Genomic DNA, 23504 nt, shown 5'->3' with positions numbered 1-23504 from the left:
ATTTAAACCAAGTACTGATGGAAAGACGAATTTGTGAAAGAGAAAGTTCCACAGGCAAAGGATAAAACGAGCAAGCTGAAGAAACCCATTTCCCCAGGCTATGGGCCATGAGGGCCTGGCCATCAGGCCTCCATGCTCCTGGATGACAGGGCCCAGCTTGGGAAAGAGAGGTCCCAGCTCAGGCCAGTGAACAGAGGCTGAAGGGGTTGCCCACAGCCCGAGCCCATCGGGAAGCCAGCTTGGTCTCAAGGCTGAGTTCCTGGGGATCAGGGAATCAAGAGTGATCCTCCAGGGGGACAGAGAGGTCCCCGGAGCTGTCAGGTCAACCACCTCACCCATCAGCTTTCACTTGAAGAATACTGAAATCACAGTCAGGCAAGGCAATGCGCATTATGAGGGCTGTAACATGGTCTGTAGAAACACAAAGAGATGCCAGGGCTGATGCCTCAGGACTCCGGAGGATCTGGACAGCAGTTACAACATGGGAGTAATAAAGTATTTACTCTGAAAACCAGAAAAAAAAATCTACCTTTGCCAGGGAAACCAGAGAAATAGCAATGTCACAGTGCCCAGCTCCAGAAAGAACTTGATAGGGAAATCAAAACTCTGGTCAGAATTTAAAAGTAGATTTGCAGAAAGAGCTAAAGGAAGCTTTAGACTCCAGAGGCCAATGACAGACTCTGTGAAATTAAGTCTTTGAAAGACACTGCGAAAGCTGAACTACCATCATGTTCTGAGTAAGCTCTGACATGAACCGAATCATGGAGCTTTAGCTGTTTGTTATTTTAAAAGAAAACTGGATAGCTCTGCCACCACTTTCAGAGACACTGGAGGCCCTCAGAAGAAACGCCTGCATTACAGTGAGCCATCACTTAATCACCGCTTAGCAGCTTAGTAAGAGACTGTGGGGCCCTAGGGACAATGTCTTGGGAACCTTATCTTTTGTAGTCCTCCGTACTAGAAGAGGTGCAGCACAACACTGTGTGTGTGTTGCCAGGGCATATTAACACAGTAAATGATTTGCTCCCTCATTCAACTATATACTGTGTCTGCTACACACAAGGCTCTGTACACTTAGACTCTGGGGGTACACTCATTGAAAAAAAGCCACGGCTCCTGCTTTTGTGGAGCTCATAGTATAACAGGAGAGGACAGACATCTGTCACAAAATTACAGACATAAAAGTAAAATGACAACCTCTGACACCCGCTACGCAGGAGAGGTCATGGGCTAAGAGCGCGTGTAACACCACTGACCCAGAAGAGGCCAAGACTCGAAGGGCTAGAAGAATTCTTCAGCAGGTGAAGAGTGGGGTGGTGGGTGAGAGCATCTTCCAGGCAAAAGGAACAGCATGTGTCAAGAGACAGAACAACGCCTGAGGACCCTAAAGGTCACCAAGTGAAGAGCAGCATGGTGTAAGATAAAGCTGGAGAGGAGAACAAAGTCTAGACCATGCAGAAGCCCAGAGGCCATGTTTAGAATTTTTCTTTCTATTTAAGTCATTATAGTGTTTTAGGTCAGAGGGGTATGTGCGTGCGCGCGCGTGTGTGTGTGAGAGAGAGAGAGAGAGAAAGAGAGAAGAGGGGTGGGGAGAGAAAGAAAGTGAGAGACAGACGGATTGATTGATTTGTAGTTTTGGACAAGTACACTTCAGCTGAAGCTGGAGAACAGACTGGAGGGGTCCAGAGTGGGCACTGGGGGAACAGGCTGTGCTGTAGTAGAGGTGAGAGATGATGGAGGCCTGGACCAGAGTGGGAACGCATAGATATAGACACGTAGACATACTACGGTAAATCAGCAGAGGCTGCTAAGGTTGAATAGGCGGGAAAGGGAAAGGGAGGAGCCAAGAATTATGCCTGGCTTCCTGGCCAGTGTGAAAACAAAGCCCTGGAAGACCATGAGGCTTCTGGTGGTTGGGGTGGAGACAGGAAGGAAAAACACATGGGTATATAGAATTTGCCGCGAAATTGTCCAGGGGGCAATTTGCATAGAGATCTGATATCAGACAAGAGATCTGGGCTGGAGATTTACAACTGTGCTTCACTTCAATGTGAATGATAATTAAAATGATGGTTGTAGATAAGATCACCTTAGATGAAGAATAAAGTCAGAGAAAAGAGGGCCTAGGACTGACCCTTGAGGAGCCCTGGTCTTTTATGATGAGGCAGAAAAAGAGGAGACTGCAAATGAGCTAAGGAGCAGTCAGGGAGGAGTGAAGAGAACTAGGAGAGGGTTATAATAATAGGATTCCTTTTTTGGAACCACAAGATGCTAAATGATTCCTTGTATAAAACTTTCATTCTGAACATTATGAGAGGTTGTACTGAGTAACAGTTAAAGTAGGGGATCAAATCTTAGAGCCTTCACTTGATAGCTGTGTTACCTTTAAGTTCTTTTAAACTCTCTGGGCCTCAGTTTCTTCATTTGTAAGATGAGAGAGGATAATGGGTCCGAATTCACAAGGTGGTTGTGAGGATTAAATGAATTAACTAAATAAGACACTCAAGATGCTCTGGAAGAGTGCCTGGTTTGCAGTGACAGTCATTCGATATTAGCTGTAATGAATGACATTACTTATTATTATATTTATAGTTATCCACTAGCAGAAGAATGATCTTTAACAACCCCAAAGTTGAAACACTGGGAATTCTATCTAACTTGAGCTTAAACTCAAAGGTCACCCTGAAGCAGCCAGTGGTCATTTCTAATGCTGTAAACCCCTGACGGTTTTTGACAGGCAAAGACTCTATCTCTACAGCCTTCTTGAAACTTAGTACAGTGTTTTAGATCTAGAAGGATACTTCTCTGCTGACAGAGCACATGCTAAAGAATCCTTCCTGAAAAACACTGCCTTCTTACTACAGGATATATAATTCTGTTAATTCCCTCCTTCCATTCATTTAAGTAGGCTATCTTCCAAAGCTCAGTTCAAGTCCTACCTCCTTCATTAAAGCTTTCTTCAATCATGCCAACCGAAAGTGATCTCTTCGAACTCTGAACTCTTTGAACAGTACTTGTGATCATACCAACCAACTGATGCTTAATATGATCATTTGTACTTCAACACACATTTCAGGAGACATTATCGAAATCCACATTCACCACCTGGCCGTCTGCTAAGCACTGGGAATAAAGATGCTTATAAAATAAGGTTTCTATCAATAAGGAGTTTCTGCTCCAGTAGAGAAGACAGAGAGCTAGCCAACAACCAGAACCCCAAGGTGCTTTGTACACAATACACATTTTGTATATTATATTGGAGGAGGGAGCCGGCAGTCATCTAGAGGACTCATCATAGTTGCCCTGAAGGATAAGAGGGAGTCAACCAGGCTGTGTGGTGTGTGTATGTGGCGGCAGGGGGGAGAGGTGGGCGGAGGGCGGGGGTTGTGGAGCACAGGGAGTAAGAAATGAAAGGAAGGATATTTAAGGCAGAATAAAGTACAATATGTGTGCAGTCCAACTAAGGAGCAAGTCTTGTAAAGAACATATGAGAGGGACTTGGTCTTCTATTTCTTGAAATCCATCCCTCCACTTCCCAATCTAATGCAGTACTGAGCACACAGTACATACTAAGTGAATATATTTGTTCTATGAATAGGTAGATTTAATCAGTTGTATCTCAAAGGAATAATTTATATTTTTTTCTTTTGGCAATGTATTGAGAAACATTCTGCTAATGTAAAAAAAAAGTAAAAAAAGAACACTGCAGGTTTACTTATAACATGAAAAACAAAACTCTCAAGACATAGTAAATCTAAATGATGAAACATTACGCAGACATTAAAATGATGCTAAAAAAGTTTGTAATGGCACTGGTAAAAGGTTTAAGAGGTGATATACAAAAAAGCAGTATCTACAACTGCATGGATTGTGCTTGGATACTGAGAACCTGCAACGTGGCTAGCTGGATTTGAGATGTGCTATTAAATATAAAATATACACTGGATTGAGAAGGTTTAGTATAAAAATAGGAATGTAAAATGCTTTATTAATATTAAAAATATTGATTACATGTTGATAAGTTAGTCATTTATTGGAATTAAATCAAATATATCCATTAAAACTAATTTACTTATTTCTCTTCACATTTTTTTCATTGTGGCTGCCAGAAAATTCTACTGCACACATATGTGATTCAGACTATATTTCAGTGTTGGTATAGATGATACGCTCTCAACTAATTAAGACATACGTAGAAAACTAACTTACCAGTGCTTTCTCTCCCTGAATGATAGGGCTATTGTTTCCCCCTCTTCTGTATGTTTCTTCATTGAGCATATATTATTTTATAATCAAAAGGAATGAATAGAAGGAAATAAGACACAAATAAAAATAGAAAAAGATCTCAGTTTGGCTCAAAGACTTGGTTGCTGGAGGTTGAGAAAAGCAGCCTAGGGATACCCAAGTGACCTTCTCACTGATGGAGGGTTAGCACACAAAGGATGTTGGCCAGCTGTTCTCCATCCTGACTGGAGACAGAAAAAAGCGGAAATGGGTGTTAACCGCAGAAGGGGGCTTGTAAGTTAAATATAGGGAAGAATTTCCTGAAGCGAGGGTGTTTAAACTCTGGAATGAGTTATGGAAGAAGCCTGGTCCCCCAAGGTCTTTTAAAACACTACAGATACCCATATGCCTTGTGTGTTCCTGTCTAGAGGCAACGAGATGACTTGTCAAGGTTCCTTCTGAAATAGCTATCTTAGAGTAAATAACTCCCATAAAACTTTCCTTTTCATTTATTTTTGACCAGGCTTCACTTTTCAGAATAAGGATGCCAGCCTGCAAGAAGTACTCTGCAAGGCAAGCCCATCTGATACAGCTACCTTAAGTGGTACTCTTGAGACTTCAAAGACAATGTCGTTCGATCTAAATTTAAAAACCAACGTCAGCTAGACAACACGGTTTTTAAGTCCCTCAGGGGTCACCTGCCAGAAACTTGTTCTGAATTCAGCATGAGCAAATGATGGAGGGTAGGAAAGGAAATAGATTTGCTTTTAAAAAGTGTGGCTTTAAAAAAAAGGTTAACGCTGGATAGTGCCTCTTTTTCACAGATGAATGGTTTGGCTTAAAAGCTAAACTATCATATTATTAGCCTCTGATTTTAAAGAAAGATGGGCTCACTTGCTCTAGGATTTTCATTATTCTTAATTTGCTGAAAAAAATCTATTTTCTTAAAAATGTGTCAAAGTTCTTAGCTACTTTCTTTCTTGTTCATTCATTCATTCATTCATTCAAAAAAAGCAGTCCAGCTTGATCCTATTTATAAAAAGGAATAGAGAACTAGATCAGAAATAGACCAGCAGAAAAACTATCTAGCAATTTTACCACCAAAGTGATATGCCCTTGCATAAAGCCACTAGTTGCTTCTCCCAAAGTCACATCATTAAACACTGGAAGGAAGCAGGAGAAATATTCCAGCAAGCTGCAGAATAGCCCAGGATACTTCTCCTCAGTGTTCTGTCCTCACAAAGGTCACCGAAATTGATGCAGTCTCTATAAAAACAGCAAGCACACCCAGTCCTAAAACATCAGGTAAGTCGGTCCAAGGCTGTGCTCCACCACTGTTAACAGACTGTCCCTGACGCGGGTTTCAGGCTCTAAGTCCCACATGACAGCGAGACTGAACAATGCATAAGAATATTTTTGCAGGTCATGTTCTTCAAAATATTTAATTTGTCTTATCTACTCATTTAGATTATAAACTAAACAACTGTCAACTAGGCAAAGGCAGGGCAAATCTTACACTTTTGAATTTTCTTTCGTCTCCTGCATAGCGCTATATGCCGAGGAGACAATCAACTGTTAAATGCATGAATAATACTTAATAATATTTTGTATAGTCCTTTTTAGTTTATAAACCACTTGGACAGACATTATCTCATTTGCTCCATACAAAACTATGCTTGAGAAAGAGGGCTAGTGCTATTAACTCCTTTTAAAAAACTGATACTCAAAACCAATTTATGAAAATTAAATGACAGCGCTGAAGTTGGAGCCTAGATTTTCTGATTCCCAAATCCAGTGTTCCTTCCACTGCATTGTGAAGCTTTATAGTTAGTAAAAATTAAACTTAAGAGTAAAAAATTCCATGTATAAAGCAGGACAGATGGTTTTGAAATCCTGCTTTTATCATGTCTTATTCTGAAAAAAGAACATGAAATTCAAGGAAGACAAACACTATAGACAAACATATGTTTAAAGCCAACCCATGTGCTTCCCTTAGTTTTCTTGTTTCTTAACCAGTGAAGTTGAAACATATAATCATTTTTGTTTCTTTTGGTCTTAAAGTTCTTAAATTCTTCACAAAGTTTTATGACTCTTAGTTTCCTACCTTTCTGAGGTAAATGGGGTAAAATAAGCAACAAAGAATGTTTTCACCAGAACTGCCTGACCTAATTTTGCAGTGTATTTTTCTAGTACTCCGGATTTGACTTTGGTAGATTTCCCTGGGGAAGGTAATAGGTGTTAGGAATTCAGTGGCAGAGAGACAGGAGGGTTAGGGAAGGGCAGAGAAGGAAAAAAATGACCACTAACTAACAAGGGGCAGAGCGGTACGATAAAAAGAACCCAGAGCTGACAGTCAGACAGTCTGAGTTTCTGGTCCCAGTTCCATCATTTATTATCATGTGACCCTGGCAAGTCACTTCCTATTTCTCAGTCTCGGTTTTCTGATCTGTAAAGTAGTGAACATCATCCTTGTCCTTCTCCCTGACATGTTGTTATAAGCTTAAATAAAAACATGGAAAATTTTGCAGATAAGAGACTTTTATTTTTCATAACTTCTAACTACAGGTGAGAGTTACCTAAGAAGGTAGGTACCAAACAAAGCATGTAGAAAAACAGATTTGTAGAGCACTTATCTCTAAGGCTCCAGAAGGGTCATATGAAGGACTTAGGGAAAGTTCAAGGGAGATGGTGACTATTTTGTACCACTAATGTACAAGGCAGAGTGAGCCATTATTAGAACATGTGACCAAGAATCATATCCTATACATATTTGTAAGGAGATGACTGTAGATTTTCAAGGAGAAACAAAACACCTATAATAATAGATAATTATAATAAAGAATGGATTTAATTTTTCAAATAGACATATTAACTGTGATTCATTTAACAGATAAATTTAAGCTGACAGCTTAAACTTGCCTGGTCGCAGAGGACAGTATGTAGTAAAGTTGGTATCCAAACCTACAGTCTTTACATGCTCTTTACAACAGGGCAACTGTTTCCTTAAACTACTCTGGCCTATACCCCACTCTTCAAATGCTCAAATCTTTCTTGTGTTCCAGGTCCACTCAAATGCCATCTCCTTAGTGAAGGCTTGTCCAGTTCTCACCCACATCCCCCACACCAGGAAGCAAATGACATCCTCTGAATGTTCCAAATAACTTGTCTACCTTTCTTATAGTATTGCATACTTTTCTGTTGTCGATTATACATTGTTTGTTCCTATGTCATGTCCTCAATGAGACTATAAGCTCCTTGAATGCAAGTTCAAGGAGCACATTCCACAAGCAGAACAGGAAAGGACTTGTTCATTTGCTTACATGCTCATCCCTTACCTCCTTCCCCAGGGCCAGGCTGGGACCACAGGATAAGCAGGATGCAGCCCCCAGCCTCAGGCTGCTCCAAAGCCTAGTGGGTATGACTTGGTGGAAGAAGTGAACTTAAGCTACTGAGGGAGCTACGTATTTATCTCTGCACCTGCCTCTGTGCCTGCTGAGTGAGTGAATGAATGAGGTAGAACGTGAGCTGGACCTTGAAGTGAGGGCAACATTTGGAGAGGACAGAGGTAAAAGCAGGCAACTCCAGGTGGTGGGAACTTGTCTAAGAAAAGAACTGAGGTTAGAAATGAGCACGGCATGTCTGGGGGTGAGTTTAGAAGGGAGAGAGGGCGGTGGAGACATAATTGAGGCCCTGTCCCAGGACCTGGATGCTGGGACTCCCCAGCACAGCCTGTTCACAGCAACCACAGCACATAATCTCTTCAATTCAGTTCTAAACTCATCGTCTCACTGGCAGCCGTCAAGCAGCGGCTTGCACGTACATTCCTCCCTGACCGTAATTCAGCATGAGCATCAGCTGTGCGTGAGCGCGTCAATCTGAATCTTGGACCACTTTGTACTTAGCAGTAAAAGAAAGAAAAATGGGATGTTTAAGTGGCATGCTGGTGGCTGTTAACCAAAATATTCAAGGGTACAACCTCTGAACTGAAATCCTGCTTTTCAAAATTGTGTTTCTTGGCAGTTACAATGAGATCAGTGATCTGAGTATGAGAAAGTGGATTCTTCTTTTGGAAAGGGCTGGCATAAATCCCTGAGGACTGTGCCCCAGGTAACAGTGTTCATGAGGAAGAGGGATAGTTTTAGGATTGATCAAGTAGATGTTTTTGATATTAGATAAGAATTCTGTAATGTGAAAGAAAAAAAATCACTTCATGAAAAGAACTTTAATCACACTGTCTTTTCTTTAAAAAACAAAACAAAACAAGCTGTCACGTAACTCTGAAGCTCACCATGAGGAGGAACTCAGTGACTGCACTGATCCCCAGTCAGTCTGAAATCCTCGACTCCAAAAGAACATACAGCAATCTGCTTCCACAGGGACCAATCTGTGAATGGTTACAACCAACAGAAAATGGACGTGTTTTCTTTTACAAAAGATGTGAGAGTCTCCCTTAGGAATGGGAGTTTTTCTACCCTTTGCCCTACGGAGCACAGGCTTGGGAGGTAATTCCTCAGTCCATGGCTGCTCTTGGAAATTCTCAGATTTCCTCTGAGGCTACAAGTGTTTGTTCCAGCTTTGTTTAGATTTGTAACCTTCAGCCTGGCTTCCCACAGTGGCCTTTACTTGGATCGTGATGCAGTGTGCATTTTGTAGTACTTTGCATCTCTCTTAGTAGCCCATTTTTCATTACAGCACCATAAAGCGGGACCCACTATTCATGCAGGGTTCATGCGCTCGCACAGCTGGCACGGGGGGCCTGACACAGACGTGTGAGCCTGGGCCTTAATGGGTTTACTACGTCAGTACCAGGAGACCTAGATTCCAGTTTTACTGCCACAGGTTCATGGGTCAAGCATGCTTGGAAAGGCATTTAATTTATCTGTACCTTAGAAATGAGAGTTGTTGGAAATGACAGTGTTTAGGAGGGGAAGGACAGTCAGGCTGCAATGAGGAAGCATCTCTATATAGGCATTTTGGGTAAATTGTCTAAAGGGGTCTCAGAAGAAAGGGATCTAATCTCTAAAGTTCCAGTAATTTGCTGTGATTTTGTTTCTTATTTTAAATATTTACTCCCCCCACCCCATTTTGTATTTGCGGTTTTGTATTCTTTTTCTTTAAAAGGGTTCCCAAATTGTATAAGCTCTAAGTACCACAAAATCCAGATTCTCTCTGTTCCTGAAATGAATCTTCATTCTAGCCAAGGTGGTCTCTTCTTTGTCAGTGAAGCCACTGTGCCTTTTCTAAAACTGTTCCCTCTATATGATGGGGTGGGGAGGAGGGTGGTAGGAGAGAAGGAAGAGGGAGAGCACATTCTAGACAGAGGGACAGTGAGTGTGATGACTCAGGGAAGAACATGTTCACGCTAAACAGAAGGCCAGGATACCGACCATACATGAGGGCGGGGCAGTGGCGGGGTCTAGGCAGACCACAGAAAAGAGCTTGGATTTTATTCTAGCCACTGAAGCCAGGGAGTGATTAAGATACAGCTAAAATTTTAAAAGATCACTCTGGCTACTGCAGAGAATGAACATAGGTGGGGCAAGGTGAAATCAAGGAGACAAACTGGACTGGTGCAGTGTCTGGGTTAAGAGAAGGCGGTGGCTGGACTGGGGTGGGAGCAGTACAGACGGTGGGAAGCGGCCAGATCTTATATGTTCTCTGCAGGTAGAGATGACACAGTTTGCTGATGAACTAGGCTGGATCTGGTTGAAGTGAAGGAAAGAAGGAAATCAAGGATGATCCCCTGGTTGAGGGACTGGACAGATGGGGTGTCACGCGCTGAGCCGAAACAGCCTGGCGGAAGGACAGTTTTAGATACGCTAAGGCCGAGGTGCCTGTGTGACTCCAAGGGGAGCTGTCAAGTAGGTCTCTGGCTGTACAGAGCTCACAGGAGAGGTCTACGCTGAAAGTCTAACTTGAGGAGTCATAAGCACATATATGGTTTTCAAAACAGGGGCAGTGAATGAGGTCACATGGGAAAAAAGCAGAGAGAGAGAAAGAAGACGACTTCAGATGGGACCGTGAACTCCGTATTTAATGATCAAGTAAAGGAGGGGGGGACATGAAAAACAGAAAAAGAGCAGCTAAAAGGAGGAAGACCAGGCGAGGGTAGTACCGTGGAAGCCGAGAAAAGAGAATGTCTGAAGAAGATAGGAATGGCCAGCAAGGCCAAAGGCCACTAACTACAGACTAGGATAAGGAATGAAAAGTGACCTTTGGGTTTGGAAACACAGAGCTTGGTTGGTACCTACCCAGATAAGAGGCATTTCAGTATACTGATAGAACTGGAAATCAGATTGGGGTGAGTTAATGAGAAACTGGAAAAAGAGGACATAAATAGACTTATAATCACCATAAAAATTTAATCAGGTGTTAAAAAGCTATACTTCCCTCCTTAACAAATGAAAAACACTAGGCTTTTCAGACCTTCAAGACGCAGATACAGATCATTCTTATCTTCCATAAACTGTTCCAGAGAACAGAAAAGAAGGGAAAGAGCCTCAATATATTTCATGAAGCTGTTATAACCTTGCTACCAAAACCAGACAATGATTAATACATGAGAAAGAAAAATTATAGGCTAGCCTCATCTCAGTTCATAAAGGTAGATATTCTAAAAATATTAGCAAATTGAATCCAACAATATGTGAAAAAATAATACATCACGACCAGGTAGAGTATATCCCAGGAGGCAAAGATGGTTTAACATCAGACAATGTATTAATAGCTATTAACACAGTAAAGAAGAATATAGTATTATCTCAATAGATTCGTAATAAGTATTTTATAAAACTCAAAATACATTCATGATTTAAAAAAAAAAACTCTTAGTGAGCTGGGAATAAAAAGAAACTTCCTTTCGCTAATAAAGAATATCTACCCAAACCTGCAATAAATATAATATTTAGTGGTGAAAAGAAGCCTTCTTTTTAAAGTCAGAAATAAGACAAGGAAATCCACTATTGCTGCTCTTCTTCCATAATAAAACACCAAGACAAGAAAAAGTAATAAAAGTTGTAAAAATAGGAAGAAACAACACCATCATTCACTAAAAAAATATGACCATATACACATAAAGTCCAAGAGAATCTAAGATTAACCATTATAATTAATGCTGGCAAGGTTGCTGGATATATTCTCAAAATACAAAAATCAGTGGTGTTCCTGTAGAGCCACAAACAAGTTGGATGTTGTAATAAAACACTTATAACAGCAACCAGAATGGGAAGCTACCTAGGATTAAGTATCTAATCAAAGATGTGAGATCTTTACAAAGAAAATTTTAAAACTTCACTGAAGTATATTTAACAAACAGAAGAAAACATATAAAAAGATACCAGTTCATAGTTAGGAAGACTCAGTATCATAAAGTGGTCAAATCAAATACAATTCATGAGTTAAGAAAAGCCAAGAGTTTTGAAGAAGAACCGTAAGAAAGCGTCTCACCCTACCAGATACCGAGAAAGCTGGGGAAATCTTCATACTCCTTTGCTATGAAGGAACGTGATTTAGGAGTAACACTCCTGGCCTCTCTCCATCCTCCCACTCACTGGTTCTTAGAGGAGGAGGGCCTTTTCTGATAGGCGAATTTAGAGGGAAAAATAAAATCTGCGTATTCTTGGCTTAGCCCCATCTGGGTTCCTGCAGGAGTCACCTGACGGCTCTCTGTAGCAGAGCTCAGGGTCTGCCTCTGTGGGGAGAGCCTGGGTTTCTCCAGTTCACATTATGATTGCAAGAGGAAGTTTAATTTTGAATGATGTCTTTGCAAGCCCTTTTTATTATAGATCTAAAGCTGCATTTTCCAAGTGGCTTTATCAGTAATAAAACTGACATTTTGATTTCTATTAGTCTGTCTCTTGTACCTCCCCTCTCAAATAGTTCCACATGTCGGGGGAAGACGGATGCTCAAACCTCAACAGGACTTAGAGAAATTACATCTCCTATTAATTAAAAATGTGGTACTAGCCAATCTAGACAGATAAGGCACTGAAGCAGAATAGGGAGCCTGGAAACAGATGCGTGTATGTAACTGAACTTGAGATATGAAAGGGATGGTGTTATCAGTGACAAAAGATAAGATTCTTCCATAAGTGATCCTGGGACAACTTGCTGTCTGTACTGAGCAAAATTTACTTAGCTGATCGATCAGGTAGTGTTGCGAGTTGCCTCTTTTTTTGATTTTAGGTTACTTACCATTTGGGTTATGAAATCTTTCATGAACTATATATACCTTGTTTCCAACTAGATCACAAATCCCTTGAAGGCAGGGCTTGAGCCTTAAACTTCTTGTTAGTTACTCTCCAGAGTGCCTATCAAGAGCTTTACACAGACAATGTTAAATAAATACATGTCTGCTAGTTTTTATTATTATTATTATTATTATAGCAATTATTTTACATTAAAATTCAATTCCTTGCCCTTATTTCTCAGGGTATACATGTCCATATCTACACTAAGTTTTTTGTAATTATTTTGATATTCTGAGCAGAATTCTTTAGACGATTGTGTATTTTTGCCTAACAGGGGTCCTACCTGAAATCAGACACCTAGAATCTGCATTCTGAAGATTCTGTGAGACAAAAATCAAAAACGTCGCAGTACAGGTAAATCAGAGATGTCGTTTTCTTATTATCCTCAAGGCGTATCCTTTATGCCAAAGAAGAAAATGAAACTGTTCTGGTACCTTCCTTCCCACAGATGATTTTTCCACCTAGCATCTCATTTCATCCTCATCACACACTGGTGCGATGAGCAGGGCAGGGATTATAGATGAGGAAATGACGTTTCAGAGAGGTAGGTTTTTGAATTCACAGAGTGAATTAACGAAAGATCTGGGATCAGAAGCCAGTGCTCTTTAGAAGAAACCGTGCTATTCCCCAGTTGTCTAACTCTAAAAGCCTGATTTGAGTTCACATGATTTTGTTAAGTTACTGCCCATCATCCAAGGATTCGAATTAACTAAATAACTAGAGCCAACACTTTGTTTATTTAAGTTAAGTGAATCATCTCATGTCTTCTTTGCATCAGACTTTCCCTCCCCCTCTTTGTTGAAAAGGGTCATGTCCATCCTGACAAAGCGCTTTTATGCAGCAGCTTCCCTTCTTGGTACAACGGGCACTGACATCAAATATGAGAAACATTCTAGTATGTGTCTCCTGGTCTCAGACTAGGTCCTGATGGCCTGACCTATTCCTTGTCAGCTTTCTTCCCTTAGCTCTCACCGCCACTGATCCTGATCTCACTCTGTCCTTTGCCTGTTTTCTGGAAAATCCCTGGGGGCTCCATGTCTCCCTTTTATGAAGCACATAGTTGTCCTCCAGTCTCTGCCTCAGCGATGCACTCCAGGATTTCCTGCCCAGACAAACTTCTGATGATCAAACATGACCCCTTGGGACCTCCCCTATTCCATGAGGGCTTCACCCTCTTAGCCAGACTGGAGCTGAGACCTACACAAGCAGGATGGCTGCCTTTCCTTTTCTTCAGATACCTTCTTATAGAAGAAAACCCAGAAGGCAGGTGTAGAGCAATGTGGAAGTCAGGAGAGTTTCCTAGCTTTATTATCCACATTACAGTTTCAGGGTATCAGAGATAAAAGTACTCACCACCTGACCATCAGTCCATGCTCCATGAAGTTTTTCAGGTTAGGGAGGGTTTGCCTCAAGTCTGGAGTCCCTAGTCCATGTTGATATCTTAGCTGCAAAGGTGGAAAAATAGAATTAAAAGGAATCTGGGCAGACACTAGGCAACGCTTCCCAAACATAATCCATTAAACATTTTTTATTTTTTCTTTTAAACTCTGAAAGAGGAGATGTGAATGTGCGATGCCAACATCACCACCCACACCCTTCAGATGGTGTTTAAAGGCAGGCTCCTCGTTTCCTGTTCCCTTGCCCCCATGGTTGGAGAAGACTAAGAATGACCAAGTCAGGGATTAGGATATTTCACACACCCTAGTAGGGTTTGCTAACATCAACTCCAGGTATATATACCGAAAAACCAGGGGTTCATTTTAGATACTAAAGGCTGGTAGTACGCACTCTGAGCACATTCAGCCCTTCTTTCACTGAGCCTTTGTACAATCAGGAGTAAGGGTCGTGTTGTATCCATCACTGATGCCCAAGTGTGTCTGACACAGTGCTAGTGCTCAGTCGACGCTTATTACACAAATAAAGGGCAAGCCACTTTAGACAGAGGCTGTGCTTTACATTATTTTTCTTGTGTATCTGACTTTCCTCTTTGTCCAGAACCAGAGCACAGAGCTGTAGAGCTAGCATGAGGAAACAATGGCCTGCTGGCAAGATCTGTTCTTAGTTTTATTTATTTCTGCTAAAGGTTGATTTTCTCAGATTCGTGTTTGTCTATGTGCCTTGAGTAACTTGCTAAATGGTTTTCATCTGTCTGTTCTTGCTTCCTCTCACTTTGTCTCTGAATACCATCTGCTTAACCAACTATAATAGAGATGGGAGGTGAGCAGACGTGCATGTTCATCCACACTCTCACACATACACTGCACAGGAAGTGTATGACACAGCCTTGTATTTTTCATGTGACATAATATATATGAAGAAAGTACTTTGTAAATTGCACACTGGGTACAAATGTGAAGGGTCATCAGTCTTGAAGTTTTATTTTCCAGCACCTAAATTTTTCCAGCACCTAAATGCAGCGAAGTTAAACTTTTAAATACTTTCCTTATTTAAAAAAATAAAACCACTACCAACAAAACAAAGGAAGTCCTCTTTTATTTGTATCAAGTACTCAATTGATTTTTCACTTGTGTGAGTGAACGGCATTTTAACAGAGAAAGAGTTCACTCTCACTACATTGAACTTTTAAGGAAAACCCCAAAACCTAATCAGTTCCCTTGAATGGTCTGAATACACACATAAAGTAAGGAGGGAGAAACATAGAATGTTAAAGCTAAAATGTATCTTGAATATTATTTAAGCCAATCCTTTCCTTGAGCAGATGGGAAAACTGAAGCCCAAAAAGGGGAAGGAAATTCTCCAGCGCCACATGTTTCAATGGCAAAGATATTATTAGCCGGAGCCTCCTTTTCACAACCATGCTACTCCATCAGCTACCCCAAAGTCTGAGGAAAAAATTGGTTTTAAAGAAACAACTTGAGAAGACAAAGGGAAAATATTTTTTTCCTTTTCCAAAGCTAGCTTGGTGACCTAAATCACCTCCTGAGATTTGCTGACCTTGAATTATAAGATCTCCTCCATATTAAATGACATCACTTCTTATATTAATATAAAAGCATTTTTTCCATACATTGATAAAAGCAAAATGGCTGACATCCCAATATGACATTCCTGAATTCATTGTTTCAATAAAAAAGTGAAATTGTTTACACATGGCACAGAAATTTCACCTGTGATTCATACTGAAAAATATTAAATATTCCCCCCTCAAAAAAACCCACCCCATACTAAAATAACACTAAGCTATGTGTCCCGGAGCCAGTACATAGTCAATTGCCTGCCCCAGGCTCCACAGTGGAACAATGGAAGGTGGGTGTTGAATTCTTTTCAGAGACCACAATGAAAATTTCTAAGTCTGATTTCAACTAAGAAAAGAAAATGCGGGAATTTCAAGCCTCCACCCAGGTCTTAACTCCTCATTTGCTGCAAAGCATTATTAATTTTATAAAAGAATCTTCGGATATTACAGCTTAAAGAGATCACAGAGATCATCTCTTCCAACCTCCATCCTTTCATACATGAAGACACTAAGACTCAGTCAGGCAAGTGTCCTGCCCAAGGTCTCAGGCTGCTAAGGGACAAAGTCAAGGCTAGAACCTCTTAAAAACAACTCTAAAATGTCACCTTTTTCATTTTCAACATACAGAACTAAAATAAGAAATTGACACATAATCTGCATATACTAAAATTTTAAAATAAAGTTTACATACTGGTTACTAAGTCTAAACTACTAAAAGGCTTATATGAATGAAAAAGCAAAAGTTCTTTGCTCTGCCATAGTAACCACTTCCAGTTGTTTCTTCTTTACCTTCATATTTCTAAATAATATCCTTATATTAATATTTCTTATTCTTTCCCTCCCAGTTTGGACATCATGTGTGTTCCTTCTATGAAAAATGAGCATTTAGCTCTCTTACAGTACTCTTTTCTTAGCACATTTTCGCCTTTCAACCACACGTTACCTAGTAACTTTTTATTAAAAAACATGAGGGTGTAACTGTCTACCCTCCAAATCTACTTCTCCTCATCCTCTCAAGATGTTCAAGTATTTTTGAACATACATTTTTTTGTTAAATCAATTTGTGGTGTTTACCTTACATATACAAAAATACTGCTCAGTGCTATGCCATGTAATATACTATTCATTTTTTGCCCCTTCATTTGTTTTTCCTGAAGGGATGACTGCCATTTCCCCCACTCTTGGAGTACCTGTCTTGTTGATAGTATGACTTGTTGAGTGCCTGTGTACCAATCGCTCTAGATCCTTCCCCAATTACGACAGAACCTTAAATCCTCCCCAATCTGATGAGAGGCACTCTATAACCTACCAAGCCCATTTCCCCCTGGTGCACATCATAGTGACTTGATATTTCTATACCTTACAAAGTGATCACTATGATAAGTCTAGTTAGCATCTGTCACCACACAAAGATACTGCATAATTACTGAATATATTCCCCACACTGTACACTTCATCCCTGTGCCTCACTTATTTTATAACTGAAAGTTTGTACCTTTTAATTACCCTCACCTGTTTCACTCAGCCCCCACTACCCACCCCCTCCGCCCCTCTGGCAACCACCTGTTTGTTCTCTGTAGCTATGACTCTATTTCTGTTTTGTTATCTTAGTTCATTTATTTTGTTTTTTAGATTCCACATATAAGTGAAATCATACAGCATTTGTTTTTGTCTGACTTACTGCACTTTGCATAATACTCTTTAGTTCCATCCATGTTGTTGCAAATGGCAAAATTTCATTCTTTTTTATGGCTGAGTAATATTCCTGTGTGTGTATGTATGTTACATCTTCTTTATCCATTCATCTATTGATGGGCACTTCCATATCTTGACTATTGTGAATAATGCTACAGTGAACATAGGGGTGCAAATTAATGTTTTTGTTTTCTTGGAAAAATACCCAGAAATGGAACTGTTGGATTGTATGGTAGTTTTATTTTTAATTTTTTGAGAAACCTCCATACTGTTTTCCATAGTGGCTACACCAACAGTGTACAAGGGTTCCTTTTTCTCCATATCCTCATGAACACCTGGTATTTCTTATCTTTTTCATAATAGTCATTCTGACAGGTGTAAGGTGATATCTCATTGTGGTTTTGATTTGTACTTCCCTTATAATTAGTGATGTTAAGCATCTTTTCATGCGTCTATTGGCCATCTCTGTGGCTTTGGAAAAATGTATTCAGGTCCTCTGTCTATTTTCCAATTGGGTTGGTTTTTCTTTTTCTTTTTTTTTTTTTGATGTTGAGTTGTATGAGTTCTTTGAAAATTTTGGTATCATTTGCAAATATCTTTTCGGATTCAGTATGTGGCCTTTTTGTTTTGTTGATAGTTTCCTTTGTTGTGGAAAATCTTTTTAGTTTGATGTAGTCCCATTTGTTTATTTTTGCTTTTGTTTTCCTTGCTAGTGAGTTCTCTCTATAGGAAAACTTTTATGCTCTAATTCTGATTATTTCCTATCATCATTATTATTGGGCTTTTTTTTTTTTTTGTCTCCTCCGTCTCCGTTTTCTGTTACTTCTGGGTTTCCTTTTTTCTTTTTCTTTTGCTTCAGACTTTAAAAGAAGTGTCAGAGGCTTTTCTTTCTTTAATGTCAAGTAGTCTTTAGTTGTCAGTTCATCTTTAGCAATGAGACTTTAAAAAGCTGTCAAATAGTCTGCGCACTGGCAGTGCTTGCTGACTAGGGTGTTTTGCTGCAAAATGAGTGGATGAGCCCTTTCTGTAGGGGACACGCCAATCGAGTAGCTCTCAATGCTGGGACTATTTTTTCTCAGACGGCACCCTCCAATCTTTTGCCTGAGGAATCTAACCTGGATTGCATTTTGGGAGTTAAGCAGGAAAAAGCGATTGGGATGCTCAGGGTTGGTATGCAGGGCTTTGACTGAATCCTCTTGTTTTCAGTAAGACATCTTACCTCTTGCCCCAGCATCCCAGGCAGTTCAGAGTTCAGAGCTTCTTGGGCTCCATTTTCTTCAGAAAGTAAACTTCCAGTCACCCACTGGGGTGTGTGCAGGGGTAGCTGCTTGCTTATGCAGAGTGGGGGGAGTGAACTACTTCTCTTTCTAGAGACTTTGAACTAATCCTCCCATTTTTCAACCTATTCCTTATCTTACACTCTATGAGGTACTTGATACTTCCAAATCCTACATTCTTCTGGAGTTCTATGGCTTGAATTACATTGCTTCTTGAAGGCTTTAGGAGTTAGTTTTCTCCATTCTGCCAACTCAGTTTATCACTCATTTATTTACTTATGATTTTCTAAAATGTTGTCGACTCTACTACACCTGCTGCTGCACCACTCTGGCCGAGAGCTCTCTTTCCGGTCTCCAAGTCTCTCTCTAGGCATCCTACATCGGGTCATATTCTATCCACTCTCAAAGAGCCAACACCAGTCTGTCTCCTGCACAAAGCTCTCTCTAATTACTCCAGGAAAAGGGGCATTTTACCCTTCTCCCAAACCCCTTCCTACATCTCCTTTCCTTTTCTGTCTTTGGAAAGCCCAGACTAACGGAAAGATACTTGATAAACATTAAGTTAAATTAATGCTGTATGGGAGGGAATGAGCGACATGACGACATATTGGAATGAGCTTAGAGGCAGAAGATCTGGGTGTGAACACCAGTGCTGTTACTTACAATTGTTTGACTTTGGGTTTTTAAGTGGGGATGTTGTCTGCCTTGTAAAGTTAAGTTTAAGATAAAGTATATAGAGTACCCCAAACAATATCTGGTACACAGTAGGTGCTCAATAAAATACACCTGTTCTCATCATGCTACAAATATACCCTCTACGCTATCATCATCACCATTACACCTATCACTAAGCTGGGCATTAAACTGGTGCTCAAAAATGGTTTATCACTTAACTAATTAGGATGAGATCCAGAAAAGGAGAAAAACAGAATTCAAATAAAAGGAAAAAAATCTTAAGAGTATATAGTTCACTTTTTTAAAAGCTAATTTTTACTAATTTGCTCAGTTTCTGACTACAGGCACTCCAGAGAGTCAGCAATAAACATATATACATATCAGTATCTTTAAAATAATTACCTAGTGAAACGGAAAGACTGACACAAGATGTGGGTGGTCAGGAGACCTGGGTGACAGACACACCCGTGACGTATAACCGTGAGCAAGTTTGGCACGTTCACAATGCGAGTGATCAAGGCACACGGGTCCTTTCAGCCCTTTTTCTGGTTTTGGTCGCTTCTGATGGTGTCAGAAGCCAAAGTTGGCTAAGAGGGTGTCAAATTTTGTTCACTGAAAGGTAAGGTTTGATGGAAGAGTCTACAAAGGATATAATTCTGGGCACCTTAAGGGACGTATATAAAAATGGAGGGAGTAAAATGGGGTTCAGGCTTATGCTATACTAGACAGGTAAGGACGACCCACTATTAAAATGTAAATACTCCAGGAGAGGAGCAAATCAAAATTTTTAGTAAGTATTTCTTCAACAAGTTAACTCTCTGGTAAGGTACTGGTAGAAACAAGAAGAAAAAGAAGGAACGAGGCCAAGGAGAAAAGAATAAGGATAGACAAAGGGGAGAAAGAACAATATTTACTAAGTTCCTACACATGCCATTCATACAACAAATATTTACTCAGTGTCCACCAGGCTAGGCACTGTGAGTCAGCTCTCTGTCTTTGGAACGACCAGCCTGGACCCACAGTCTGTTCTCACCATATCATGGATGTAACCTTGAACGAGGTACATAACCAACCTAAGCCTTGTCTATAAAACAGGACCAACAGTGTTTGTCTCATACAATTGTTGTAAGAGTTCGATCAGGATTTTTACAGAGAATAGAAACCCCTGAGGCCAGACTGTTAGAGTATTCATTAAAGCCGCTGAGGGGCTACCACTACCGGGTTTCAAGTGGGAAACTGAATGAGGAAAACAACCCCAGAGGCACCTGTGAAGGACAGGTTAACAGACCAAAGTCCTCTTTTCTCTAAGAAATCTTACTTCAACCTTCCATCCAAACCTGCCCTGACCAACCACCATCAGCACCACACTTCTCCCAAAGCAGCTCCCTCTGCTCTCACTTTGGATCAGGAAAGGCAGAGGCCAAGAAACCCGAGCAAATAAAATACTGCTTTGGGTCTGTCTAACTGCTTCAAATTAGTCTCTGAAATAAACACCTTTTGTAACAACTTCCTACTGTACCACCACCCAAAGAGTCTAAGCAGTTTTTAAGTGGGATTTTGGTTTCAATTAGCTTGAATTTCAGCTCTACTCTGATTGGTTTAGAACTCCATGGGAGCAGTTAAATTTTTGTGCAACTCTCTGGTAGGCTAATAGGTGAAAACCACACACAGATGATAAATTAGATGAGAAGTGGGGAGAAGCAATGTTCAGTGGTTTTCCTGAAGAAGTGAACAAATGCTACTGTCTACTAGCAAAAGAAAATCCCTATACTGAAATGACCAGGAAGATCTATCTAGCTTTGTGGTTACTGGAACACAAAAAAAGGGGAAGAAAACCAGAGCAAGGAATACGTCCATCCCTCAACAGACACCTATGGCCATGTCAAGTCCATTACCTATCTTCTGTTTTCTTCTCCCACATCACCTTTCTGTATAAAAATACAGTATTTTTTCAAAGCCACATGGTGGGTTCATCTCAAATCACTATGTAGGCAGATCAGCCATGATGCTAGAGCTCTTGTAGTTGAAATAAACTAGTTCATACAGCTTGATAAATGGTGCTCCACTGACTAGGTAAGACCCTTTGCAGCTCTGGAGATCATATTTAAAAATAAGTGTGCCTGTACTTTTGAGAAAATAGATGCAGAGTTCTTGTACTCAGTGAACATCCTCCTATTGAGCTAAGAGGTCTAATTTAATATCAAAGGGCTCAACTTTATTTTTATTTTTTAAACACAATTTTTTCCAGGCCAGGAAAGACTCTGGGGGTTCAAGAATCATTTTGTCATTTAGGTTTTGGCAGGAAAAATTCGGTTTAGACGACGCTCTCTCTCCCTCTTTCTCTCTCTTACCCTTCCAAACCTTATTCATCTACACAAGGCCACTTATTGCGTGCCTTACGAGTTCCATATGGGACCTGAGCTAAGCTGCATGATACGTTTGATACAAACCGTCTGTTACCGTGAGGGAATGTGGATTAATACAATGCTTCAGTAGAGGTTACGAACAGATCCACACTTTCGTGATGGGATTACAGTGAATGTGACTACAAAGAGAACGGGTCTGGAGGAACTGAGAAAATAAGAAATTAAAAATGTACACATGCATCAAAGACTTAACTTTAGAACTCTGGCTTATGTAGTCAAAAATCTCTAGAGGACTAGTTATCGATATTTCAATTCATTTTTAAATGCTAAGGTTTTACTGACATAAAAAGAACTAGATTAAGAGCTTTAAAAAAAGGGCACCACCACGTCAAAAATGAAATCTGCCTTCCTAGAAGAAAATACAGCTCTTTCAAAGATATGGAAAAGCTACTTAAAGAATATTTAATACGAGCAATAACATTGTTTCTCACAGTGAGTCACTGCAAATATATACCTCGAAGGAAAAGTATAAAAACTTGATTATGGGCCTCTTGCTGCAAGAACAACCTAAGTACTTTTCCATCCTCATTTATAAACCTTGCCAGTTCTTTTCCAAAACAGGTATGTTATAATGTAAATACCGGACACAGCTGAGGCCTGCCATTCTGAAGTCTGAAGAGCCTACAAGTCAAGTCTAAAAGGTCTTAGGAGTAAGAATGGAGAAGTTTCTTCTATTTCTCCTCCCAATCATACTATCAACTACTCTTAGAATCATGGGGTTCATATTTGAGCTAAATGGCACTTTGAGAGCATCAATCCACCTGCTTCATTTACCCTGGGAGGTAAGTGAGAGGTTAAGTGGCCTTGCTAAGGATAACCAGGTTGAGTCCAGGGACCAGAATCTGAGTTTGTAAGTTCTAATCACAGGCTCTTTTCTTTGCATCATATGTTGTTTTTAACGAGGTACAGGTTATATCTGAGCCAAATTTATCATTATAAAATCTGTCATATTAAAAACACTTCAATTAAGATGGTCCTTTGCTTCAGATTCTTATGTCTGCCACAAAATAACTAGAAGCACTATTAAACTGACGCAACTCTGGGGTCAACCTAATCTGTAAGTGTGGTCTCCATCACTGCCAGTTCTTGCGAGTTACTGAGGAGGGTCACTCAGCATACTGCAAATACACAAGCAAAGCACAACTGGAAATTTATCACAGGCAAGTAAATCAGACCCTTGATAGCACTGTAATCAGCTTTAACTAGTGGTCATCAAAGAAAGGTTATGTTCTCTGGAGGCTGGAGGCTATGTGAGTGGACACACTTGTGTAGGATCCATCAGAGCAGATGTTCACAGTGTCAGGACCAGGAGGCTCCGCCCTGGCTCCCTGCCCTTGTATGAACAGTCCTGTGCACTCTGATATGCCTCAAGCTACCTCATAGTGACCTTTGGCCAAATCTGGATTCCTGATACCCTTGGGAGCTGAAACCTGCTCCCTAAATGGATCAAGTTTAGCCATTTCTGCTTCCAGTTCACTGGCTTTGATCTTGGAGTGGAGAGCTGGATCAGATCAAGGAGACCACAGTTTAACAGAGCAGAGACAGTTTTCTAGAATGTCTTATAAATGGAACTGTAGAATATTTAGCTTCTGGTGTCTGCCTTCTTTCATTTGCTTTTGAGATTCACTCATGCTGTTGCATGTATGCGTACTTGGTTCCTTTTTATCGCTGAGCAGTATCCCATTGTATGACTATACAACAAATTGTTTATCTGCATGCTGGTTGGTAGACATTTGGGTTGTCCCCTGTTTGGGCTATTATGAATTAAGGTGCTATAAACATTTGGGCACAGGCTTATGTTTGGAGGCTCAGAGGTAGAGTTAATAAGCGGTAGAGCTTGATTTTGTACCCTGGTTTGTCTGACTCTAGCACTCTGAACTCTTAACTACTGAAGACTGAAAATGATATTGGGAATACCAGTAACATTTACTATTCTTCTCGATTTGCAGCCTGTGGCCAGGCATGGGACCTGATGGCTTAC

At 40.4% G+C, this 23504-nt stretch overlaps 1 protein-coding gene across 1 annotated transcript in view; it reads right to left on the bottom strand.

Moving 5' to 3' along the window:
* The window catches only part of UVRAG (UV radiation resistance associated), a 254028-nt gene that overhangs the window by 11147 nt on the left and 219377 nt on the right, over positions 1-23504 (bottom strand). Inside the window, exon 14 of the mRNA XM_010989776.3 lies at positions 13827-13918. Within this exon, the coding sequence (XP_010988078.3) occupies positions 13827-13918 (92 nt within the window). The remainder of the gene's footprint in view (positions 1-13826; positions 13919-23504) is intronic.

The sequence above is a fragment of the Camelus dromedarius genome, chromosome 12 (genome assembly GCF_036321535.1).
Source record: "Camelus dromedarius isolate mCamDro1 chromosome 12, mCamDro1.pat, whole genome shotgun sequence".
NCBI classification, from domain to species: Eukaryota; Metazoa; Chordata; class Mammalia; order Artiodactyla; family Camelidae; genus Camelus; species Camelus dromedarius.
The sequence above is the reverse complement of the archived record's forward strand: the minus strand, read 5'-3'. Positions and strand labels throughout refer to the sequence as shown.